This window comes from Acanthochromis polyacanthus, chromosome 7 (assembly GCF_021347895.1).
Source record: "Acanthochromis polyacanthus isolate Apoly-LR-REF ecotype Palm Island chromosome 7, KAUST_Apoly_ChrSc, whole genome shotgun sequence".
In the NCBI taxonomy this organism is placed as follows: domain Eukaryota; kingdom Metazoa; phylum Chordata; class Actinopteri; family Pomacentridae; genus Acanthochromis; species Acanthochromis polyacanthus.
Genome location: NC_067119.1, coordinates 2,729,505 through 2,753,270, shown reverse-complemented (window position 1 = coordinate 2,753,270; position 23,766 = coordinate 2,729,505). Strand labels below are relative to the sequence as shown.

Genomic DNA, 23,766 nt, shown 5'->3' with positions numbered 1-23,766 from the left:
AGATCTATCTAGAGCTGGGTCCAGGGTGCAATTGAAGTCCCCCTTTATATTATATGTTCCGGATTTCGCCTGCTATTGTTAAGTCGTAGCTCCTGAATGAATTTATTCAGTCTCTGCTGCATCTTAAGGACTTTATCACAGTTCACTCTTTACAGGTATCTGCCATTGTTTGCGGGATTCCTTTGTAGAAATCTTCAGCTTCCTGCAGTGTTGAAAAAAAGATGAATCTATACAGGATTCTGAGCTTGCATGGGTTGTACTGAAACCCCCAGAAGGCATTGATGTTGATAAAGTTCTTTATCACTGGTTGAAATCCTTTCTGGGCACATACCATTTCAGCTGAAAGGTCCTGAGTAAAAGTGATTTTTAGCCCGTCGTGTTTGATCTCCATCTTTCTGCTCTCCTGGTTGACAAACTCCTTCTCTTGAAGCAGTGAGAACCGTAGCAATACTGCTCTGTTTTGGTTTGGTCTCCTGGGAGCCAGTGTACGGTGAACTTGTTCTAATGTGAATGTCTTTTCAGGTGACAGCTCCAGCCATGTTGGTAACATTTCGTTTATAAAGTCAATAAGTGGCCGTGTCCCCTCAGCTACTCTCTTATTCCAAGGACACGCAAGTTTTTTCTCCTGCCCCAGTTCTCTAGGTCTTCAGTTTTCGCCTCCAGAAGAGAGATTCGTTTGATAACCGATCTCAGGGCTGTTTCAGTTTCTTCTAATGCTGTTTCTGCCTCATCAGTGCGGGTCTCAGCCTGGGGTCGATGCTAAATTGCTCGCAACGTCTTGTTTTATCTCTTTAACTGTGTCCTTCAGTGTTGTGAGAGTGTTCGTCATATCCACCAGCTTCTGGTCAACAACATCAAATCTTCTTCCAAATTCTGACCTCAGTGGCTTAAGTTCGCACAACACTTCTTCAATGCCAGCCATATTAGTACTAGCCATGTTAGCATCTGAGCTGCTCTGAGGGCTCAGCTGGGTTGGGTTAGCACCTGTCTTTAGTGAAAGTTTCACACTGCTTTCCACCAAGCGGTTTTGGCATGACCTTGTGACTTCTTTCTTATGAGATGATAGCAGTTATAAGAGTTTCTTTAAAAAAAGAAAAAGAAACCCTCCGCTGCTATGCTGCCATCTTGGTCACGTCGACTTCTGATCCCTTCCTGATGTTTGACTCACATCATCAGTACATTTAGTTCCACTGCCAAGGACAGACTCCATATGATCCTGCAGATCATTGACACCATGCTTTGTTGCTGTGTCTTTGAACATTTCCCATTGTGTGTCCTTGAGCTGTCTTCCAGTGACAGGATTGCCTCCTTTGGCCACGGTCTGAATTCTCTGAGTGCTGGCTTGTTTTGTTTCACCCTAGTTCTGTAAGCATGACAGCTAGGTGATCAGAGTTGCCAGTGTGGGCGAGGAGGGTTGCTCTGTTGGAGTTTCTGATGTTTGTGTACCCATGATCTGGTATGTTTTTGCTCCTGGTTGCACATTTCACATGCTGATGGAATTTTTGTAACATAGACTTGAGACTTGCCTTGTTGAAATCTACAGCAGCAACAGAGAAAGTGTCCAGCAGCAGGTAGAAAAGGTCGGCATTTGACAGTCATGCACTCCAAGTGCAGTGAGCAGTGTCTAGACACCACTATAGCCTCTTCAAATGACATATTGTTGGTGAAAACAGCCAGGCCTTCCCCTCTCAGCTTACCACATGAAACTGTTCTGTCTGCTCTGTGGAGAATTAGTCCATCAAGCTTGACTGCATTGTTTGGAATGTTCTGATTTAGTTGCACTGGGAAGTTCTGCAGAATCTAATATGGTTCTTTTGCTGTCGAGGGAGTGCAGATTAGCCAGCATGATTGTGGGAACCACAGGCTTGAGTGAGTTAGCAGTTAGTGCAGCATGCGCACCTCCATGTTCACCTCACTTCCACGTCCTGTTAAACCACTTATGCTGTTCTGAGCTGGTGTTCATAGTTGTGGACACCAGCTCGGTCAGCACACTCAGCTGGTGCTAGTTGGAGTAAAAGTCTTTGTAACATACGTTCTGGAGAAACAGTCGTTAACATATTTCCATTTAGCTCCACTCAATGACTCGGGCATAGATGCAGACATGGACAAAGGTACTGCATTGTTTCTGGGAGACGCCATCGCAGGTCAAAACTGTGTCGCCATCTTGTCAACCATTTATGCTGCACCTGCTTGTATATTACTGTGCAACACCATCATGAGTCCAAGCCAGTCTTACACAAAAATAAAACTGAAAAATATGAGCTTGTACTGGTGTAGTAATTTTTGGAATGATCTTGTATAATCCTAAATTAACAACTGGAGTCTAAAATATAAAATCTCCTATTCACATGTCATCATTATTAAATATTTTTTTCTTTGTTCTGTTGCAGCATCTGAATTCAGGATTGTGCTGCTGGGAAAAAATGAAAAGGAGAAAACAAAATTTGGCAAATTCATCATTCGAGATCAAACTTTTGATTTACGGAAATCAAACCAGCGTTGTGTGGCCCTCTGTGGAGAGCTGGAAGGAAAATGTGTAACAGTTGTGAAGACACCAGATCTCTTCAGTTTTCCTGAGCAGAAAGTGAGAGGAGAGGTAAAAAGATGCATCAGTCTGAACCTTCCTGGACCAAATGTTCTGCTGCTGTTAGTGAAGCCGTCTGAGTTTAAGGAAAAGGACGAAGAAAAACTGAAGTTCATCCTGAGTCTGTTTGGTGAAGACGCCTTCAAACACTCCATGGTCATCATGACTCAGGAGGGGAAAACAACAAGTTCATCTGTGAACTGGCTTCTTGAAAAATGTGGACAAAGACAATTCAGCTGGAATAATAAGAATCATGGACTGTTTATGGAGAAGATCAAGAACATTGTGCAAGAAAACAAAGAAACCTTCCTCACCTTTACCGAAGTGACAAGAAGACCGAAGTCTGAACCCATCAAACCTCCTCTGAACCTGGTCCTGTGTGGTAGAAGAGGAGCTGAGAAGACTTCAGCAGTCAATGCTATTCTGGGACAAAGAAAGTTTGGTCGACCTGAAGACTCATCAGAGTGTGTTAAAACCCAGGGAGAGGTGTGTGGACGTCGGGTTTCCCTGCTGGAGCTGCCTGCCTTGTATGGAAAACCTCAGGAGGCAGTGATGGAGGAATCATTCAGGTGTATCTCCCTCTGTGATCCTGAGGGCGTCCATGCCTTCATCCTGGTCCTACCTGTGGGTCCCCTCACTGATGAAGACAAGGGAGAGTTAGAGACCATCCAGAACACATTCAGCTCTAAAGTCACAGACTTCACCCTGATTCTGTTCACTGTGGAGTCAGATCCTACAGCTCCAGCTGTTGTTAACTTTATAAAGAGCAGAGACATCCAGGAGCTCTGTCAGAGCTGTGGAGGAAGATCTGTTGTTGTCAACATGAAGGACAAGCAGCAGATCCCAGAGCTGCTGGATCAAGTGGACAAGATGAGACTGTCAGATCAGAAACCTCACAGCTACACAACAGGAACGTTTGCTCATGGGCAAATGGAAAAGAACCTAAAACTGGAGGCTGAAAACAAGAAACTGAAAAACCCTCATGTGGTCACCTGTAAGTATTTCACTGTTTTTATTTTCTACTGTAGTTGATTCTCCTAAACCCTGTTCTGCCAAACGAAATTGACCATAATTATATATTGAAAAGCAATAAAAGGAGGAAATATCCAAGAGGGGTGAATCGTTTGTATAATCGTAACTCCAGATGTTTTCTGTTGCAGGTGATGAAGAGCAACAGAGCTCAGAGAGTCTCAGGATTGTTCTGATTGGGAAGACTGGCAGTGGAAAGAGTTCTTCAGGAAACACCATTCTGGGAAGAAGAGAGTTTGAAGCTCTACCAAGTCAAACTTCAGTCACCAAACGTTGTCAGAAGTCAGTGGGTGAAGTGGACGGACGTCCTGTTGTCGTGGTCGACACTCCTGGACTGTTTGATAACAGTTTAACTCCTGATCAGGTTCATGAAGAGATGTTAAAATGCATCAGTCTTCTGTCTCCAGGACCACATGTCTTCCTGCTGGTGTTACAGATCGGCAGACTCACACCAGAGGAGAAGGAGACATTAAATTTGATCAAGAAAAGTTTTGGGAAGAATTCTGAAAAATTCACCGTCATTCTTTTCACAAGAGGAGATTCATTAAAACATGCGAATCAGTCCATTGAAGAATACATTGAAAAGCAATGTGATGATTCCTTCAAGAAGTTGATCTCTGACTGTGGAAGAAGATACCACATGTTCAATAACTATGATGAACAAAATAGAACACAAGTCAGTGAGCTGATAACAAAGATCGACACCATGGTGAAGAAAAATGGAGGAAGCTGCTTCACCAACGAGATGCTGCAAGAAGCTGAAGCAGCGATACGGAAAGAAATGAAGAAAATCCTGAAGGAGAAAGAAGAAGAAATGAAGAGAATGATGGAGGAGCTGGAAAGAAAACATGAGGAAGAAATTAATAAGATGAAAATAGCAATGGAAAGAGAGAAAGAAAAAATTCAGCAGGAAAGAGACCTGAAGCTTAAAAAAATGGAGGAAAACATCAACAAGGAGCGTGAGCAGAGGAAGAAAGAACGAGAAGACAGAGAACGAGAAGAACAGAAAAGGAAAACTGAAGAAGAAAGTCAGCGACAGAATCTAAAAATGGAGCTTGAAAAGTTGGACAGACAAATTCAGTCAGAAAAAGAGGAAAAGAAAAAACTGGAAGAGACCAGAGACGAGATGAGAAAGAAACAAGAAGCCTGGGAGGAAGAACAAAGAGAGTGGTGGAAGAAACAGAAACAAGAAGATGAAGACAGACAACAGGAGGAGAAAAGAAAAATAGAAGAACTTCAGGAGAAGTTCAAGCAGAAACAAGATGAATATGAAAATAAGAGAAGAGAAGAAGAACAAATCAGGAGAGAACAAGAAGAAAAAGAACGGAAACAGTTGAAGGAAAAACTAGAAAATTTGAAGAAGACGTATGAGGAGGAAGCCAGGAGGAAAGCTGAAGAGTTCAATGAATACATCAAAGAATCTACAGCTCAGAGGCAGCATCATGAAGAACAACTGAAAGATAAAGATGAGAAGTATGACCTGTTAAAGGCACTGGCAGCTCACAAGGAAAAAGTAAAGAGGGAAAAATATCAAGATGATATTTATAACTTGGTGAAGTGTGTGTCCAAGAAGAGGGACAACCTGAAAAGAATCAAGGACTTGCTGACAACACATGAGAACCAAATGAAGAAGGCCACAACTGAGGAGGAAAAAGAAAACCTGCAGAGTATTCATGAAAGAGAAATGAGTGGCCTGATCCAGGATCTTCTGGAAGAAGTTGAGACAAAATCCTCCTGTTCCATTTTATGAGGGAAAGTACAAACTGAAGCCAAAGAACTTCACGTCTATTTTACTGAAACATAATTATTTTATCTGTACTATTCAGGGTCTTCGTTACATTTTGTTTTGTAAAGTTTTTTAAATCTTAGTGGCATGTCTGTTTCTATTTTTGTGTCTTTCCATCTTACAGAGTTTAAGTAATGGACCGTGCAAAAGTATTTGACAATTGGGTTCATTCTCACCATCCACACTCGTATATAACTACTGCCATGCTTGCTGAATCTAAACATCACTAAATAGAACCTGTCTGGATTTGTGAAGCAGCAAAAAGGCCTCAAAAAGCAGCACATGATGACATTCTAAAGAGATTCGAAAACAGATGCAAGTCGAATTCACTGACATTTATCAATCTGGAGGGTTCCAAAGCCATGCCAAGACTCTGGGAGTCCAGAGAACCACAGTCAGAGACATTATCCACAAATGGAAAAACATGGAACAGTGGTGAAACTTCCCAGGAGTGGACCAACAACCAACAGTCCTCCAAGAGAGCGTCAACATCTAATCCAGGAGTCACAAAAGAACCCAGACAAACATCAAAAGAACTGCAGACCTCACTGGCCTCAGTTCAGGTCTATCTGCATGAAACACTGAGCGATTAAGGCATCTGTGGGAGAGTTGCAAGACGCAAACCAGTAATGATCAAAAAGAGCATAAAAATTTGTCCGGCATTTAAACGAAAATATCTGGACGAGCCAAAAGACTTTTGAGATAAATTCCTGTGGACTGATGAGTCAAAGGTGTAACTTTCTGAAAGACATGAGTCATTTCCATCTGGTGTAAAGCCAATACTGAATTTTACAAGAGGAACATGATGCCAGCAGTGAAACATGACAGTGGTAGTGTGATGGTTGGAGGACCTGGATGACGTCTGCTGTCTGTCAGAAACTCGTCCTGAAGAATAGTCACCATCAGTTCATGACCTGAAGCTCAAGCCAAATGATTTGTACAGGATGACAGAGACCCAAAGCACGCAAGCAAGTCCACCTCTGAAGGCTCAAAAAGAATAAAATGAAGGTTCTGGAGGGGCCGACTCAAAGTCTGGACCGAACCTAATTGAGATGCTGTGACAAGACCTTAAAAGGACAACTCATGATGGAAAACTGTCTAATGTGACCAAATTAAAACTTTTCTGCAGAATGGACCGAGCTTCAGTCCAGCAGATGCACGGGACCAACATGGCTCAGTTGCAGACTTTCCCTTTTATGATGAAAACAGTTCAGCAAAAAGTATTTCTGAAAACATTTGACACAAGAAATAATCTGTGCTGAATCTGTCCTCATTTTAGTTCAATGGCAGCTGGTTTAGATGTTTGACAAATGTCGAAATGACGCAAGGCACTGGACCTCTGTTTGAGGAGCTGTGACCTGCACCGGATCGCAGCTCGAAACACACCACAATGGAACCAACGTGCAACACGGTGCCTTTCACATAGACAAGGATGAGGGAAATGGACAGGTCCTGTGGACATGTACCATAAAAGACTGATCACAGGCTGCAACAAACATTTGTTCCAGTTATTGCTGCCAAGGGTGGACTAGCCCATTATTAGGTTTACGGGGGGAATTACTTTTTACAGAGGTGATATGGGTTTTCAATAATTCTTCATAAAATTAAACCGTAATTTAAAAACTTAGTTTTGTGGGTTATCTCTGTCTAACATTGAACAAATATGAATATTAGTTTGATGATCTGAAAGATTGAAGTGTAAAAAATATGCAAACATAGAGGATTTCTGTAGGGGGACAAAAATTTATGCACAACACTGTATAAAAAGGAGGCAAAATGAGTTAACATTGCAGTGATAATGACACTTTGTTCTATTTTCTTCTGTACCATTTTGTTGGGAACTTTAAAGAGACTTTGAGGTTTTATTAATAATAGTTTTTAGTTACATTGAACTATGAGAAAGCACATGTTTGTGAAATCAAATATGACAACAAATATCCAAATTAAACATTAAAAGCAAATGAATCAAAATGATAAAACTCATATGATAGAAATATATTTTGATATGTTCCATTGTTTTGCCACACGTCAAATAGTGCTGGATGCTTTATAACTGGTTGGATAAGCTTAAAGGCATTATGGAGGATGTTTTTATGTTATATTTGTCTGATTCACATAAAATGAATATACTGACCTTTAGTGGACTTGTATGTATGGTCTCTAAAAGAATAAAAAATAAAATAACTGTGGACATGGCAGGACCTGAAAAACATCAGCCAATCATTGCACTCGGACCGAGGCGTTTGGTTTGCTCCCTTTCCTGTCAATCAAAAACCTTCCGGCTCAGGCCTAGTTACGTAGATTACGTACGCCTTGGACTTACGTGTTTTGTGTATGTGTTGCTTTGGTATAACTTCGTAGTTAGCTGGTGACTTGTTTTGCTCATCTTTTTTTACATGATGGCAGATAAAGATCCAGGGGGACCCAGCCGTAAAAGACAACTTCACGAGTCCTACGCAAGTTTCTGGAGGGGGGCGTTTCTTTGTAAATGTTAAGAAGGGGGAGGGTAGAGGGGGGTGAGGGAGAGGTTGTATGTGCGCATGCTACGTTCAAAGTCGTAGGAAATTAAATCTCCTCTCATGCCTTTAAGACATTAATTTTCATACTTTTTTTTCTGTATTGATCTTTGCTTTATGTATCTGTCATTATTGTAAAATGTGAATATTTGGCTTTAAAACAGCGCCAGTTTTCCTGAGATCTCCTCCTATCTTTGTGTTTTGTACAAAAATTGAACTTCTGTTAGAAGCTGTTTAACTTGGTTAGAAGTTACTCGTCTCTTGTTTTCTGTTCTGTAGTCATTTAAAAATGGTTGCCAGCTGATATTTGTTCCTCGGCACTTGTTGGTTTAATTTCATTTCACTTGTTTGCGGATTACTTTTGTTCGTCACATGGGTGTTGCTGTTGTATCTTTAAGTTCGGCTCGGGAGTTTACTGTTATTTTGTTTTAGCGAGTTTTTACAACTCTGTTCACCTTCTTTGGGTTTTAATTGGTTCTTTGAGTTAGCAACACCCACCTGACCTGTTTTCTTTGTTCTAATTATCACCTTTCTTTTGTTAATTATGTCACTAAGCAATAAATTGTCTGACTAAACCAAGAACACCTGGTTTTTGTCATCTACCTAGCTGACTCTAGACAACAGGGTCATAACAAACCTGTCTTAAGCAGCTTTCACTCAGGACATGGAATGTTCTGCGCTCACTGTGGGGTTCAACGTACAGCTCCTGGAGAGTCGTGGACTAGCGAGTAAAATAGCGTGAGTTTTTAAAACTTCCAGTGAGTGATGTCACCGTCCCCTTAAACAAGAAGCTTTTAGTTTGATGCAAACACTTTAATAGCAAAGATGTATTTGTCCTGTGCTAAGTAGCAGACATTAGCACCAGCCTTGCTTGTAGGAAAACATTTCTCCCAGAGTCTCACTACAGCCACAATGCGGTAAATTCAGACATTGTGTGGTTCAGGCAATTAAAATGAATGGGTTTCAGAGTGTGGTGGAGCTGGGGCTGTGTCCTGTGTGAAAGAGGCTTCAGTGTTCTCTTCATGTGATTCAGACTGATTCCAGATCAGATCATAATCTATACATGTCACGGGTCTGAAACCTTTTCACAGTACTGAAAATATACTAAATGCTTTCATATAGAGTACTTGATATATATTTAATTTGTAATTTTCCTTTTATTGTTCTTCAACATTTAATTATGGTCAATTAAATTTTGCTAAAAAAGAGTTCTGCAAGTAAAAGTGAAAACAGATTTCTACAAAGTAATGCCAGTTAATTAAAATTATAAAACAAGTGATTACATAAGTTTTCCCCTCTGTGAAGCTGGTATTTAGTAGATACATTTTAGGCTGCAGTTACAGTGTTCAGCTCATTTTACCATCTACCTTTACTAGTCTCCCAGAGCCTGCTGCTGATAAGCATCCTCACATCATGATGCTGCCACCACCATTCTAACAGCGTCATACAAGACATTTCTAAGTTCTCTCTCCTTATATTCATGGTTGAGCTGTTTCTATAGAGATGCAGGGCTTCATATTACAACACCATTAAAAAAAAAAACACTCTGAAACTGCTTGGTGTCCAAAGGATTGAAAAGTTCTTATGAAGTGAACTTGTAGTCAAAATAAAAGAAACTCTTTTGAAATTGTCACACAAGGAGGGAGTTATTTGCAAGAAAGGCTGCGATAGACGCACATTTGATTGAATTAATTCAGTCTGCTAGTGTCTCACTTTACCTTTGGGTTGCTGCACAGGACTGTTTATTTTATCCCCATCACTTAAATTCAGAGAGCTGTGTGAACAAAAAAATGAAAGATTATGTCAGTAATAAAAACAGTAATTAACATTTAAAAAACAACTGTTGAGTCAACAAAAACAACTGGAAGTAGAATGAGATGAAATTAAAACTTGGACTGCCAAAAGGATAAAGATGAGTCCAGCTTCAGGTTGTTGTTCAGGTTTCAGGTACATCAGGACAAACCTCCACCTCCTAAAGAACCACTCAGACGAGCCAACCAGCTTCCAGAGATAGAAGAGGCTCATACATGTGGCCACTTCTTACAGGTTGTTGTCTTTCTGTAATTATATTCTTTCTTTCCATCACCTCCTGGCTGTTTTCTACTACAATCCACTGTGTGCTGTCACTGTGGTGTCCAGCCAGCAGGTGGAGCTTCAGGCCTGGTCTGCTTCTACCTGAGAGACAGTTTGTCCTACTTTTACTGGATGAAGAGTACTTTTAGTTTTAATATTTGGAGTGGATTTGGGTGGTGACTCTTGAGCAGGATTTCAAATGTATTTACTTGTAATGGAGTGTTGATGTATCACATTACAGTTATACTCAGAAAAGCTAAGATGTGAGAAAACAATGAACTCCATGAACAAAGCAGAAAGGATCCTGTTGATTGAGATGGATGTGAGAACAAAAATGACAACAAAATCATGAAATAATACAAATTGAGTCATGCAGTTAGACAAGAAGTGAACTAACTGCCATTATATTTCAGCCTCTTTAAAATATTTTTTCTGCTCTTTTGAAGCTCTTTATAACTTGGATTTTGAAGAGTTCTCTCTAAATAAAGACTAATATTGTTGAAAATACAGAATCTAACAATTGTTCACATCCTCAGAGGGTTCTTGTCTCTTTTCTCCTGGTTTCTGTCCTCATAAATCTCTGCCAGTCTGCTGTCTGCCACACAGTCTTTCTTCATCTCCTGCCTCCATCTTTGTTTTGGTCCTTCCCGCCCTCCAACGGCCGCTGTCCAATCACAGCTCAGCAACCGTAACTAAGCAGGAGGCCTGTCAGAGGTCAAAGGTGAAACGGAGCAGCAGAAATCCTCTGAGTTCAGAGCAAAGTGTGGTATTTTAGTGTTTTCCTGCAGCTGGAAGCTCCACAGCAGAGATGTGGGATGTGGATTAAACAGAGTGGAAGAGCTCAGTCAGCGCTGAATCCATCAGAGAGCCACAGAAACTCCTCCGTTTGCGCCGAGGTAAGATGCTAGCTAACGCTAGCTAACGCTAACTAGCTTAACTGACAGCTGTTAGCCAACAAAGACGCTGAATATTAATTTTTTTAATAATTACAATTGACTTATGGAACATGACATTAAATCTATGGATCAAACTCACCATCTGGGAGCAAAAATATTTAACAAATAATTAATTTTTCTTGTCAGTGAGCTGATGACATATTAGCTAATGGAGGCTACAGGGAGTCAAAGCTAAAAGTTAGCTTCAAATAGAACAATATATTGAATTAATCTGCTGTGAAACATGAATTTTTTTTCTGGTTCTGTTTGTTCTGCTCATGAATATAGTGGTACGCTGCCTGATGCTTGTTTTGGAACAAAAACGGAAACTATTCATCAATTATCTCTGAACTAGTAAATGAATTAACTGGTATTTTGATAATTAATAATTTTGAGTATTTTTATTTATCTATAAACCTGCATTCTTTCATTGGAGTTTCTTAATTATGAATGTTTTCTGGTTTCCTTCTTTCTCTGTGATCGTAAACAAAACAAGACATTTGTTATCTTGGACTTTGGGAATCACTGAAAGATATTTTTCACCCTTTTCTGACATTTTATTGACAGGGCTCCAGACTAACTTTTCAGACTCGCCTCATTTGCTGAAAATCTTCCTGACAGACAATTTCCAGATGTTCTCTGAACAGATGCTGTCAGGTAGCTTCAGTGTTCAGACAGCTGTGAGCAGAAACGACAGTAAAAGAGAGTCATACATCACCGCATTAATTTCAGAGGTTTTTGGTCATAAGTGGATTGTTTATATATCCGATATGAGTAATGTCCATTTGAAAATGTGTTCTATTGTTGTCTTTTGCTGAATGTCCTCTTCATGTAGCTTTAAAAGTCTGAGTTGTGTTCAGAAATGGAGCTTTTCAAGGGTCTTTCACGGGTCAGAATCAGCACCACCATGTTCTTACTTACCGTGTTCTGGACGCCTGAAGACAAATTCAAGTCAGCTCCAGAGACAAACAGGGCAAAGACGGGCGTGTTGTTGTTGATCCTTCAGATGATCTGCGTTCATTAATATTTATTAATAATTGCACTTCTCATGTGTTTGTGTCATTTAGAGCTCAATATTTCTGTTGTGTTTGTTTGTGTATCAGTAGTTATCTTCCATATTAGTGTATCAGTGACTGAAAGTGAGCGTGCTCCTCCAGTTTAAACGATTGTAGTAAAAGTCTGTCAGTGGAAAGCTGCAGGGAGCTCCAGCCTTTTACTCTGATTCATGCTGCTTTGTCCTTGTTTCCCTGAATCTCTCCAGCAGAGGTGGAAAGTGCAACGTTAGCATGAACCATAGAGACACAGCAGACACATGAATGGAAATACAACAGGCTGGAATACACTGAAATGGAAGACCCACAACCTGAAAGTCTGATTCACTTTTAGCTCAGTTCAAAGAGCTTTAAGTTTGAGTGATGTTTATTTTTAGTTGTAAATATAACAGTAAAGCTATAATCTTCATTATAAAACAAATCATCGTCACATATTTCTTTTTCTCTTTTAGTTTTTCTTTTGACCTAAACAAATGACTGTGCTGTGGTTCAGAATCCAGTCTAATCCAGATTAAAACACAATTAATGCTAGTGGGAGCAGTTTTCCTGATTGTAGAACTCTGGTACTGATTGTATTTTACAGTCTGAAAAAGTCTCAACAGGAAGCTGAATTGTTCACATAAAATCATGTATTTAAACTTGACAAGATTAATAATAACAATTGAAAAGAACAGTCATTCATCAGCCGTTTTCACCCTTTAATTTTAGATCATACATGAGTTACGTTTTCACCCTTTCATTTCAGATTACACATTACTGAGAATTACAGGATTTTATACTTTGTTTTCTATGGATTCAAAGGAGTCCTGGAACCATAGTAACTGACAACATTTTTAAATGTAGAACAAATAAAACCTACAACCATAAGAAAATATATGTATACCACATGCAAAGAATCAGTGTCTGAAAAATGAAAGGTTGTTGTTGAATAAGTTCAATGCTGATTGGACAAACATGGTTATAAACAAGTTACACAAAATCTACAGGGGGTCCTCGTTTTACATCAGAGTTCTGTTCCTACGGATCGATGTAAGTAGATTTTCTCTTTAAGTCAGAACTGCGGCGTTACGTGCATCATATTATTGATCAGTTCTTTGGAAAAGTCATGAATACCAACGACTTTAATGCATGTATGAATAATTTCACAAGAAGATAACAGAATATGTGGCACCGTTTTTACAACTTGATCTAATAATGCTGATATTCGTTGGTGTTTCGCCCTTTTCTGAGCGTTTTATTCTATCTAATTTCACTTCCATAGAGATGGTTTTCCTTTTCCTTGAAGCATCAGAAGAGTCTGACTTACGCTGGGAGCCATAATGAAGGACAAAAAGTTAGTGAATGTAGCACAATCCAAGGTGGCGTACAACCGGAGAATGTAAACAAAGCTGTCTGATAGCACCATGTGACGATATATTTCTCTGCTCTGCTCACCAACTAGTTCCACCTAACAATGAAATGCTGTAGGTGAAGGACGTCGTAAACCGAGGACCTCCTGTAGTCGTGATCCAACAAACAATAATTAGGTGTTTAAAAGTCTGCGCTCTATATGCGGATAAATCAGTGATAATCAAATATTATTTTCACACTATTCATATAAAAACTGCTAATGTATAAATGAAAACCACACCCAGCTAGCAGGGAATATTGGTAAAATATCAGCTAACATCAACTGAAAGCTCTCATGTTCAAAGAAAACTTTACGGAGATTTGTCATTTCAAAAAATGTGAATTACAACATAAAGATCCACAATAACAAAAGAAGAACGTTCTGAAAACAACATTAAACAATGTCTGCCAGATGTTGAGTCCTGGGATCATTTTATCAAATGTTCCTGAAACAATATAAATGAATTCTAAGCAAATGACCACAGATCCAGTATTCTGAGGATGTTTCAGGAATGTTGTTGAGGAAACACTGTTCTATAAACATTCCTACAGTGTTCCATGAAACAAAAGAAGGATGTTCTGAATACAACATTTGGAAAACATTGGAAGAACATTGGAGCAAAAACAGTGTTCTCAAAAACATTGGAAGAACATCTTTGGAGAATGTTGTGCTTTGAAGAAGAACATTGTAGGAACTTAAGGAAACATTACTAGAACTACAGAATTTCCTAAAACAAAAACTTGCCGGTATCCAAAAACGGCACAAAAATAGTTCTCCATTATTGGAGTGGAACTTAACTCCTACAGCACCAACCTTCTCCAATAAAAACATCCAGATATTTGTGAGCAAACCTTCCTGGTCCAGATACTGAAGGACACTGAAGGAGACCATGAAGGAGAACATGGTGGAGTTCAGTGATGACATCTGTAGCGTCATGTTGAACGACGACTGAAGGAAACTGAGAGCTCCAGCAGTGGAAGGATCATCAGCAGATCGTACATTTCTTTTCATATTTCTTCTTCCATTCCTCTATTTCTTGTTCTTGCTTTTTCTCCAAGTCCTCCAGTTCTTTAAGTTGTTTTTCTTTCTTCTTCATTTTATCTTCTAAGTTTGTTTTTTCTTTAACTACTGCTTCTTTCTCGTTTTCTCTTCTCTCTATTTCTTGTTGTTGCTTTTTCTTCAAGTCTTCCAGTTCTTTAAGTTGTTTTTCTTTCTTCTTCATTTCATCTTTTATGTTTGTTTTTTCTTGAACTACTACTTCTTTCTCTTTTTCTTTTCTGTCTATTTGTTTTTTGAGTTCCTTTTCTTTGTGGCTTGACAGGTCCTCTAACAGAGTGTAGTCTCCTTGTTTCTGTTTTATTTCTGCTTCATGCTTTTTCTTCAGATCCTTCAGTTCCTCCTTAAGGTATTCCATCAGAGCTTCAAAGTCTTTGCTGTATTTCTCTTTGAACTCATTGAACTCTTCGGCTTGTTTTCTTGCTTCTTCTTCATATCTCTTCTTCATCTCCTCCATGTTTTTCTTGTAACCTTCCTCTAATTCTTTCCTCTCTCTCTCCTCTTGTTCTCTTCTGTTTAGATCTTCTTCTTTTCTTTTGCGCTCATTTTCTTCTTTTTCCTGCTCATATTCTTCTTGGAGCTTTTTGAGTTTTGTTTTCTCCCTCTCTCGGCTCAGATGAGCTTCTCGATATCTTTTGTCCCACCATTCTTTCCTTTCCTTCTCCCAGGTCTCTCGCTCTTTTCTCATTTCCTCTCCACTCTCCACCAGCTTCTTATCAATGCTTTCTTTTTCTTTAGATTCTGATTTGATCATTTTCTCTAAATCTTCAAGTTTCTGTTGCCACTCTTGTCGTTGAACTTCGTCCTGTCTTTTCCTCATCCTGTCGTCTTGTTCTCTTTTCTCTTGTTCTTTCTTTCTCTCATCACGCTCTTTCTTGATATTTTCTTCCTTTTCCTTGAGTTGCTTTTCTCTCACTTTTCTCTCATCTCCAATTTCTGTTCTCTCTTCTTCTATTCTTCTTTTCATTTCTTCCATTTCTTCATCATGTTTTCTCTTCAGTTCCTCCTCCATTTTCTTCATCTCTTCTTCCTTCTTCTTCAGGATTTTCTCCATTTCTTTCTGTATGGCTGCTTCAGCTTCTTGCAGCATCTCGTTGGTGAAGCAGCTTCCTCCATTTTTCTTCACCATGGAGTCGATCTTTGTTATCAGCTCACTGACTTGTGTTTGGTTTTGTTTAATGCGGTTATTAAACATGTGGTATCTTCCTCCACAGTCAGAGATCAGCTTCTTGAAGGAATCATCACATTTTTTTATGTAATCTTCAACAGACTGGTCACTGTCCTCCAGATCATCTCTTCCAGTTAAAAGAATGATGGTGAACTTTTCTGAATTCCTCCCAAAACTTTTCTTGATTAAATTTAATGTTTCCTTCTCCTCTGGTGTGAATCTGCCGATACGTAACACCAGCAGGAAGACATGTGGTCCTGGAGACAGAAGACTGATGCATTTCACCATCTCTTCATTTACTTGTTCATGAGACAAACTGTTGTCAAAGAGTCCAGGAGTGTCGACCACGACAACAAGACGTCCGTCCACTTCACCCACTGACTTCTGACAACGTTTGGTGACCCCTTGTTGTCCTGCTTCGGCTGTGAACTCTTTTCTGCCCAGAATGGTGTTTCCTGAAGAACTCTTTCCACTGCCAGTCTTCCCAATCAGCACAATCCTGAGACTCTCTGAGTTCTGCTGCTCTTCATCAGCTGTGAAACCAAACAGAGTTATTTAGAATATGAACTTTGTATAGAACAGGGTTTAGGAGAATCAGCGAAAACAGAAAATAAAAACAGTGAATTACTTACAGGTGACCATATCAGATTTTTTCAGCTTCTTGATTTCAGCCTGTTGGTTGGTGATGACTGCTTCTAGCTGTAGGATCTTTTCCATTTGGCCATGAGCAAACGTTCCTGTTGTGTAGCTGTGAGGTTTCTGATCTGACAGTCTCATCTTGTCCACTTGATCCAGCAGCTCTGGGATCTGCTGCTTGTCCTTCATGCTGACAACAACAGATCTTCCTCCACAGCTCTGACAGAGCTCCTGGATGTCTCTGTTCTGTCTGATGAAGTCAACAACATCTGGAGCTGTAGGATCTGACTCCACAGTGAACAGAATCAGGGTGAAGTCTGTGACTTTAGAGCTGAATGTGTTCTGGATGGTCTCTAACTCTCCCTTGTCTTCATCAGTGAGGGGACCCACAGGTAGGACCAGGATGAAGGCATGGACGCCCTCAGGATCACAGAGGGAGATACACCTGAATGATTCCTCCATCACTGCCTCCTGAGGTTTTCCATACAAGGCAGGCAGCTCCAGCAGGGAAACCCGACGTCCACACACCTCTCCCTGGGTTTTAACACACTCTGATGAGTCTTCAGGTCCACCAAACTTTCTTTGTCCCAGAATAGCGTTGACTGCTGAAGTCTTCCCAGCTCCTCTTCTACCACACAGGACCAGGTTCAGAGGAGGTCTGGACTTTTTCATCACTGTCTGATCCTCTTCTTCAGTTAGTGTCAGAAATCCTCCCCTGAGGTCACTCACTATAGTTTCCATTTTCTGCATTAACTCTTCAACATCATGACCTGAAGGATTCTTTTCATCAAGATTGATGCTGTGCTGCTTTTGTTCGCAGTCTTGGAGGAGGTTTTCCACCGACTGATTCTGTCCGTCTTCGTTCTGAGTCATGATGATCATGGAGTGTTTGAAGGCGTCTTCACCAAACAGACTCAGGATGAACTTCAGAGTTTTTCTGTTTTCTTCAGTGAAATCTGAAGGTGTCACTAACAGCAGCAGAACATTTGGTCCAGGAGAACAGAGATCCACACATCTCTTCATCTCTTCTCTCACTGGTTTCTCAGACAGACTGAAGACGTCTGGAGTTTTCACTACTGTTAAAGGCTTCATGTTCCACGTTTTATGAGCAGCTTCACACTGTTTTCCTCCAGAGAATCTTGGGACAGAAAACTCTTTCTTCCCAACAATGATGTTTCCCAGTGCTGCCTTTTTGTCGTCATTTTTTCCAAACAACACAATCCTGAGTTCATGTGCTGGAAAATATAGTAAACAAATAGGAATAAAATGACCTTCCAAGATGATAATAAGAATATTTTCATCACTCTGTGAATTCATCATCTTCATAAAACAGTAAACAACAGAAATGAGTTCTAAACAGTATAAACTTAACAGTCCAGTCATCTGTGGTAACTTAATGTTCAGACTTGATCATGTTTTATTCATCCCATTATAAAAAGTGTTCCTGAACTCACCAGTACGTTCAGCAGCATCCAAGCCGACACTGACGTCTTCTTCTTGATGACCAGCAGCTGGAACAGAAGTTGGTTCTTTGGAAACATCACAGGTCACATGATCTTTGTTTGTGAAAACATGCAACCATTGAATTTCTCTTTACTGTTAATATTATATTAAAGACATTAAACCTGAGCATCAGTTATAGTTAGGGAAGTAAAGCTCAGAAAAACATTATTTACCTTGAAACTGAGTCTCTACAAAAACACAGCTATAGAGTCAGTGAACTAACAATACAGTCACTTTAAATTCCTGGAAGGACCAAACATTAAACTCTGGAAATTCAGCCTCATTAAACACAGTTTGACTCACTTGGTGGAGGTGGAGGTTTCAATGTTTTGCTGTGCTTTGGAGGTTGATCTGTAAATATAAGAAAACACAAATGTACACATTATTTATTCTGTCTTCATCAGTGTTTAACATCATCTCTAATATTCCTGCTTCAGACTCTAATAACAATGAAGAACTCTGATTATTTATCTTCTCTGATTCCACAGACGGCCTCTGAATTCAGCTCAGTATTCACTCAGAGCTCCATCTTGGTGTCTTCAAGTCTTCGACCACAAACTGTATTTATCAGGTAACTCTGCTGGAAATTGGTGGATTGCTACCTTCGGGTTTGGGGGGAGTTGCTTCCCCAAGTGAAAGATTTTAAGTATCTCTTGTTCACGAGTGACGGGAAGATGATTATGAGATGGACAAGTAACTTGGTGTGACATCAGCAGTGAAGCAATGACAGTGGAGCCGGAAGATAAAGTTCTCGATTTACCAGACCATCTATGTTCCAATCCTCACCTGTGGTCATGAGCTTTGAGTAGCGACCGAAAGAATGAGATCATGAGTACAAGCGGCCAAAATGAGCTTCCTCTGTATGCTGGCTCAGCCTTAGTGTGAAGCTTGAAGTAGAGTCACTGCTCCTTCACATCGAAAGGAGCCAATTGAGGTGGTTTGGACATGTGATTCAGATGCCTCCATCTGGAAGGAGACAACAGGGTGGACCCAGAACCTGCTGGAGAGATTATGTATCTCATCTGGCCTGGGAACACCTCAGGATTGCTGGGGAGAGAGATCTGGAATGACCTCCTTATTCTGCTGCCTCCACCATCCGTCCCCATAAAATCGGATGGAAATGGAAGGATGGCGTCACAAAGCTGAATCACTAAGTAAGTGCTTTGTGCTTTTACCGCTGCCTGTAAGTCTTGTGCTAAAAAGCTGTATCAGAATCATAAAATACTAAAGATAGGAACAGATTGTTGTGACTTAGCTCTGCAGGATAATGGCGCCTCTGAGCAGAAAGTGTGTTTAATCTGCATTAAGATCTGCTGCTGAAATATTTGCAGTGCTGCAGCTGATGTTCTCACAACAGTTTAATTCAATTCAATTTTATTTATATAACGCCAAATCACAACATGTCATCTCACAGCACTTCACATTGTAATTTAGTACGGTTTAAGCTCTTGCTATTCAGCATCCCCACAAAACACAGACTACAGATTTTTAATTGAATATATTTAACTGTAGGTATGGGAGCAGCTCGCTCACCTGCAGCTCCATGTAGCAACATACAGGTGGCAAATGTTAAGTAGTGGGACTAAGCTTCCCTACAATTGATGCACAAAATGTTTGTTGGCACAAAAGAAATGTCCTTTGCAGATGAAAGCAGAAACACAATTAATCTGTTGACACTTTCAGTTAAAGTCAGTCACAAGCAGATGAAGTCCCCAGTTTGACTGCTGAGCCCGTAGTTCATCTGTCACTAACCAGGTATGTTGTGTTTGCTATCAGCCACATACAGAGTTAACTAAACGATACCAACATTGCCAATGACTCAAAGTATTCTCCAGCTGTTTACCTGTGACTGTGTTCATCAATTTAGTCTGAAATTCACAGCATCATCTGAACTGTCATTCAGAATTTTAGCTTCACTTTCAATATTTAGTGATTTGGTGGCAGCAGACAAATTTAGTCTTATTCTGGTAGAAGTACTTCAACTATTTTCCACAATTAAAATCACAGTAAAATGCTGTCAAAATCCTGCATTAATTTTCTCCTCAAAAATGAAGAATTAAACAGGTTTCAGCAACACAGCGTACTGACATTTACTCAACATCTGTTCAAAGTGAAGCATTAATTCTGATATAATGCTGGACAGTTTATTGCATGATATTTTATTTTGAGGGTAAAACCTGAGACGCTGTCCACAGTGAACTGATCATTTCTATCACCACAACATGAGTGTCTATATACATTTTGTAAATGTGTTTAGGTTTTTCTCCTTTGAAAATAAACAAAAACAGTCAAAAAATACAGATAATACCGTTAGCGTACCAGATCAATAAAAAGTAAAATAAAACTAGTAGTACCATTAAAGCCTTAATGATGCCCGTCCCGATCTTGCTTCAGATACTTTAGCTCCTCATCATACTTTTCTATTAGAGCTTCAGAGTCTCTGGTGTATCTCTCTGAAATCGTTGACTCCTACAGCTTGATTTCTGGCATCATCCTTGTATTTCTGTTTTATTTCTTCCATGTTTTCCTTGTGTTCTCTGTCTGATGCTTTCCATTGTCTTTCTGCACATCCTCATGTGATGGACCAGGTTCAGAGGTTTGGACCTTTTCATCACTGTCTGATCCTCTTCTTCAGTTAGTGTCAGATATCCTCCCCTGAGGTCACTCACTATAGTTTCCATTTTCTGCATTAACTCTTGTACTTCATGACCTGAAGGATTCTTTTTATCAAGATTGATGCTGTGCTGCTTTTGTCTGCAGTCTTGGAGGAGTTTTTCCACCGACTGATTCTGTCCGTCTTTGTTCTGAGTCATGATGATCATGGAGTGTTTGAAGGCGTCTTCACCAAACAGACTCAGGATGAACTTCAGAGTTTTTCTGTTTTCTTCAGGGAAACCTCCAGAAATCACGAACAGCCGCAGAACATTTGGTCCAGGAGAACAGAGCTCTACACAACCTTCACTTCTTTTCTCAGGATCTCCTCAGACAGATTGAACATGTCTGGAGTTTTCACTACTGTTAAAGGTTTCATGTTCCACGAACATCTACGCACTGTTTTCTCCAGACACTCTTGGGACAGAAAACTCTTTCTTCCTAACAATGATGTTTCCCAGTACTTTAAAGTAAGACTATAAAGTATAAAAATATTAATAAATATGACCCTCCAGGATGGCCATAAGAATGTTTTCATCACTCTGAATTCATCTTATTCATTAAACCGTAAACAACAGAAATGAGTTCTAAACGGTATAAACTTATCTGTGGTAACTTCATGTTCAGAACTGATCATGTTTTATTCATCACATTATAAAAAGTGTTCCTGAACTCACCAGTACGTTGAGCAGCATCCAAGCCGACACTGACGTCGTCTTCTTGACGACCAGCAGCTGGAACAGAAGTTGGTTCTTTGGAAACAAACACAGGTCTCATGATCTTTGTACAAACATTCAATTATTAAATATCTGTTTATTGTTATTATTCTGTTAAAGACATTAAACCTGAGCATCAGTCAGAATTCAAGCAGTAAATCTCAGAAATACATTGTTTATCATGAAACTGAGTCTCTACAAAAACACAGCTATAGAGTCAGTGAACTAACAATACAGTCACTTTAAATTCCTGGAAGAACCAAACATTAAACTCTGGAAATTCAGCCTCATTAAACACAGTTTGACTCACTTGGTGGAATCTGAGGTTTATAGCTGCCACTGCGCTTCAGAGGTTGATCTGTAAATATAAGAAGACATAAATATACACATTATTTATTCTGTCTTCATCAGTGTTTAACATCACCTCTAATATTCCTGCTTCAGACTCTAATAACAATGAAGAACTCTGATTATTTATCTTCTCTGATTCCACAGACGGCCTCTGAATTCAGCTCAGTATTCACTCAGAGCTCCATCTTGGTGCCTTCAAGTCTTTGGCCACAAACTGTATTTATCAGGTAAGAGAATATTTGTGCTGGTATAAAGTGAGCCAACAAACAGAGATCAGATTGTTGTGACTGAGCTGTGCAGGATAGTGGAGCCTCTGAGCAGAAAGTGTCTTTAATCAGTGGTTCTAGTAGAAACATTAGCAGGATTTCTGCTCTAAGTTCTGCTGCTGATCATCTCAGTACAACATGAGCTCTTGTTATTCAGCGTCCACTCAGAGCAGCTACACAACACAGACTACAGATGTTCAAGTGAGGATATTATTTATCTGTAGCTGCTTCCATTTGTTCACTTCAACTATGAAGGTGAAATGTAGTTTCAGGTTTTAGTTCCATAAAGTTGTTCTTTTAGCTGTGTCCTTTTCAGACTGATATCTGAGAAGCAAATGGAGCTTTTCATGACAGCAGACACAAATATGATAAAGTGCAGCAACATAACATCACAGATCAGACATTTGTGTTCAGGTTTTTACATCATAATCAAAATATTTCCTGCACTTACCAACAGATGAAGCTGAACTCCCATTTCGAAGAGACATCCAGCGTTTTATCTTGTGACGATGACGATTACAGATCACATGTTTTCCATTGGTCCTTACTTCAATTTCGTTCAACTGTTTCAACAACTCTGGCAGTATGTGGTCCTCTAGCTTCAGTGACCTGGACCCACAGTTTCTGATCACTTCTTGTAAGGGTGGTTGATTTCTCCAAAAGCTCCGTAAAACTGAACTTTTGTTTTTGGATCTTGAAATCAAAACCATTGAATGATCAAATGATTGATCACTGAATAGTTCCAGGACTCTGCAGATCCTCTGTCTGTGTAGCTCAGTGAAGTCTTCAGGCTGTAGAACCAGCAGGAACACATGAGGTCCAGGATCAGAGTATCTCACACAGAGTTCTACATGTTCTCTTAGTTTGTCTTCAGAGATGGTTGGATTCAGCAGATCTGGAGTGTTGATGAGGACGATTTCTTTCTCCTTCAGTTTTCCTCTGACTCTCAGAAATTTTGGTTCATCATCAGTATTAAACTTGGTCTCTCCCAGTAGTAAATTCCCAACAGAATTCCTCTCAGACCAGCTGTTCCCCAGAAGAACAACCCTCAGCTCAGACACTGGAATGAAGACAAATAAAACATCACAGATTGAACAGAGAATCTATCAAAGTTCATCTGAGGAACAAAGCATAATATCATGGATGTTTAAAATGAAATGTGATTTATTTCTACTTTTTCCATTATGTTACGCACAGTCAGGTCATATTAACTTTGCTGAGCTCCCTGTAATGCTGCAGTCTTCATCAGTCAAAGAAACTAAATTAGTAATTAACAAAAAACTGCATGTAGAAGTTGTGAACTCTGAGGTAACATCCAGGTGGCATCAATCCTGAATGGACTCACCAGGTGCTGCTGCCATGCTGCCCTCTGCTGGAAACCCACCAGAAAGAAATCACATCTGTTGGATTAAAACACAGAGTGAGATTAAACAGGAAGTTCTACCTTCATTAGTCTGTCTGCTCTGACATGTTGGTGGATAAACTCTGAAATAATGTCTGGACTCAACAAAAACTGTTTGCATCAATCTTTATGACCTCAGACAGACTTTCAATGCAATTATGTTCAACCAACAAACTACATTAAATTACTGGAATTACTTTATTTTATGATTGGCAGCAGAAACAGACAACTCATAAAAAAATGAGTATTTCCGCATCTTTTAAAATGATTTCTGAAGTGTTCCATATTTATTTCCTGTAATTATATACAGAAGTTTTCAAACTGTCAGATTCAAATGAAGCTGCTCCAGTGTTTATATTTAGAGACTTTAAATCCTGAACTCAAGATGAAGAAAAATGAAGTTACCAAGACACTTTCATTCATTTACCTCAAGTTGAGTTTAGTTTTAAACCAACTAACACAGAGATTAGAGTTTAAATTACACTAAATATGAAGTTGATGCAACATTATTTTGTCAACACAACCAATGAAAATAAAGTTGTAACTTCAAAGTCTCAATGAGATTTTTATCTTGTAACTCTGCAGTTCTCTAAGTGGAGGGAACAGGTTCTAGGAATGACTTTTTACACTGCAGAGTTCTGGGAGATTTGT

At 39.6% G+C, this 23,766-nt stretch overlaps 3 protein-coding genes across 5 annotated transcripts in view; 1 reads left to right on the top strand and 2 right to left on the bottom strand.

Moving 5' to 3' along the window:
* LOC110965222 (golgin subfamily A member 4-like) overlaps positions 1-8,497 on the top strand; it is a 43,721-nt gene extending 35,224 nt beyond the window's left edge. For both annotated transcript variants that reach the window (XM_051951240.1, XM_051951241.1), the window contains 2 exons: positions 2,391-3,578; positions 3,745-8,497. In XM_051951240.1, coding sequence (XP_051807200.1) covers positions 2,391-3,578; positions 3,745-5,363 — 2,807 coding nt within the window. In that variant the 3' untranslated portion in view covers positions 5,364-8,497. The remainder of the gene's footprint in view (positions 1-2,390; positions 3,579-3,744) is intronic.
* A 4,162-nt stretch (positions 8,498-12,659) lies between these two features.
* Positions 12,660-20,847, bottom strand: LOC127534885 (GTPase IMAP family member 8-like). Of its 2 annotated transcripts, none has more exons than XM_051951248.1 (3): positions 20,439-20,847; positions 16,222-16,995; positions 12,660-16,122 (listed from the first exon to the last, which is right to left on the bottom strand). In XM_051951248.1, the coding sequence occupies exons 1-3, from the start codon at positions 20,548-20,550 to the stop codon at positions 14,351-14,353; spliced, it is 2,658 nt and encodes an 885-aa protein (XP_051807208.1). In that variant the 5' UTR covers positions 20,551-20,847; the 3' UTR covers positions 12,660-14,350. The 2 variants fall into 2 exon arrangements, with proteins under 2 accessions (XP_051807208.1, XP_051807207.1); XM_051951247.1 differs by lacking the exon at positions 20,439-20,847 and adding an exon at positions 17,680-18,195 and having other exon boundaries at positions 16,222-17,460.
* LOC110946947 (GTPase IMAP family member 8-like) overlaps positions 12,660-23,766 on the bottom strand; it is a 30,819-nt gene continuing 19,712 nt past the window's right edge. The window contains exon 3 of the mRNA XM_051951106.1: positions 12,660-13,422. The gene's annotated coding sequence lies outside the window, so the exon portion shown is untranslated. The remainder of the gene's footprint in view (positions 13,423-23,766) is intronic.

Excerpts from the sequence above, each read along its gene's own strand:
- LOC127534885 (XM_051951247.1), bottom strand. The coding sequence starts at position 17,317 with ATGAAGCCTTTAACAGTAGTGAAAACTCCAGACGTCTTCAGTCTGTCT. Across the intron at positions 16,123-16,221 it reads AAAATCTGATATGGTCACCT|CTGATGAAGAGCAGCAGAAC; the intron begins GTAAGTAATTCA and ends TTGGTTTCACAG.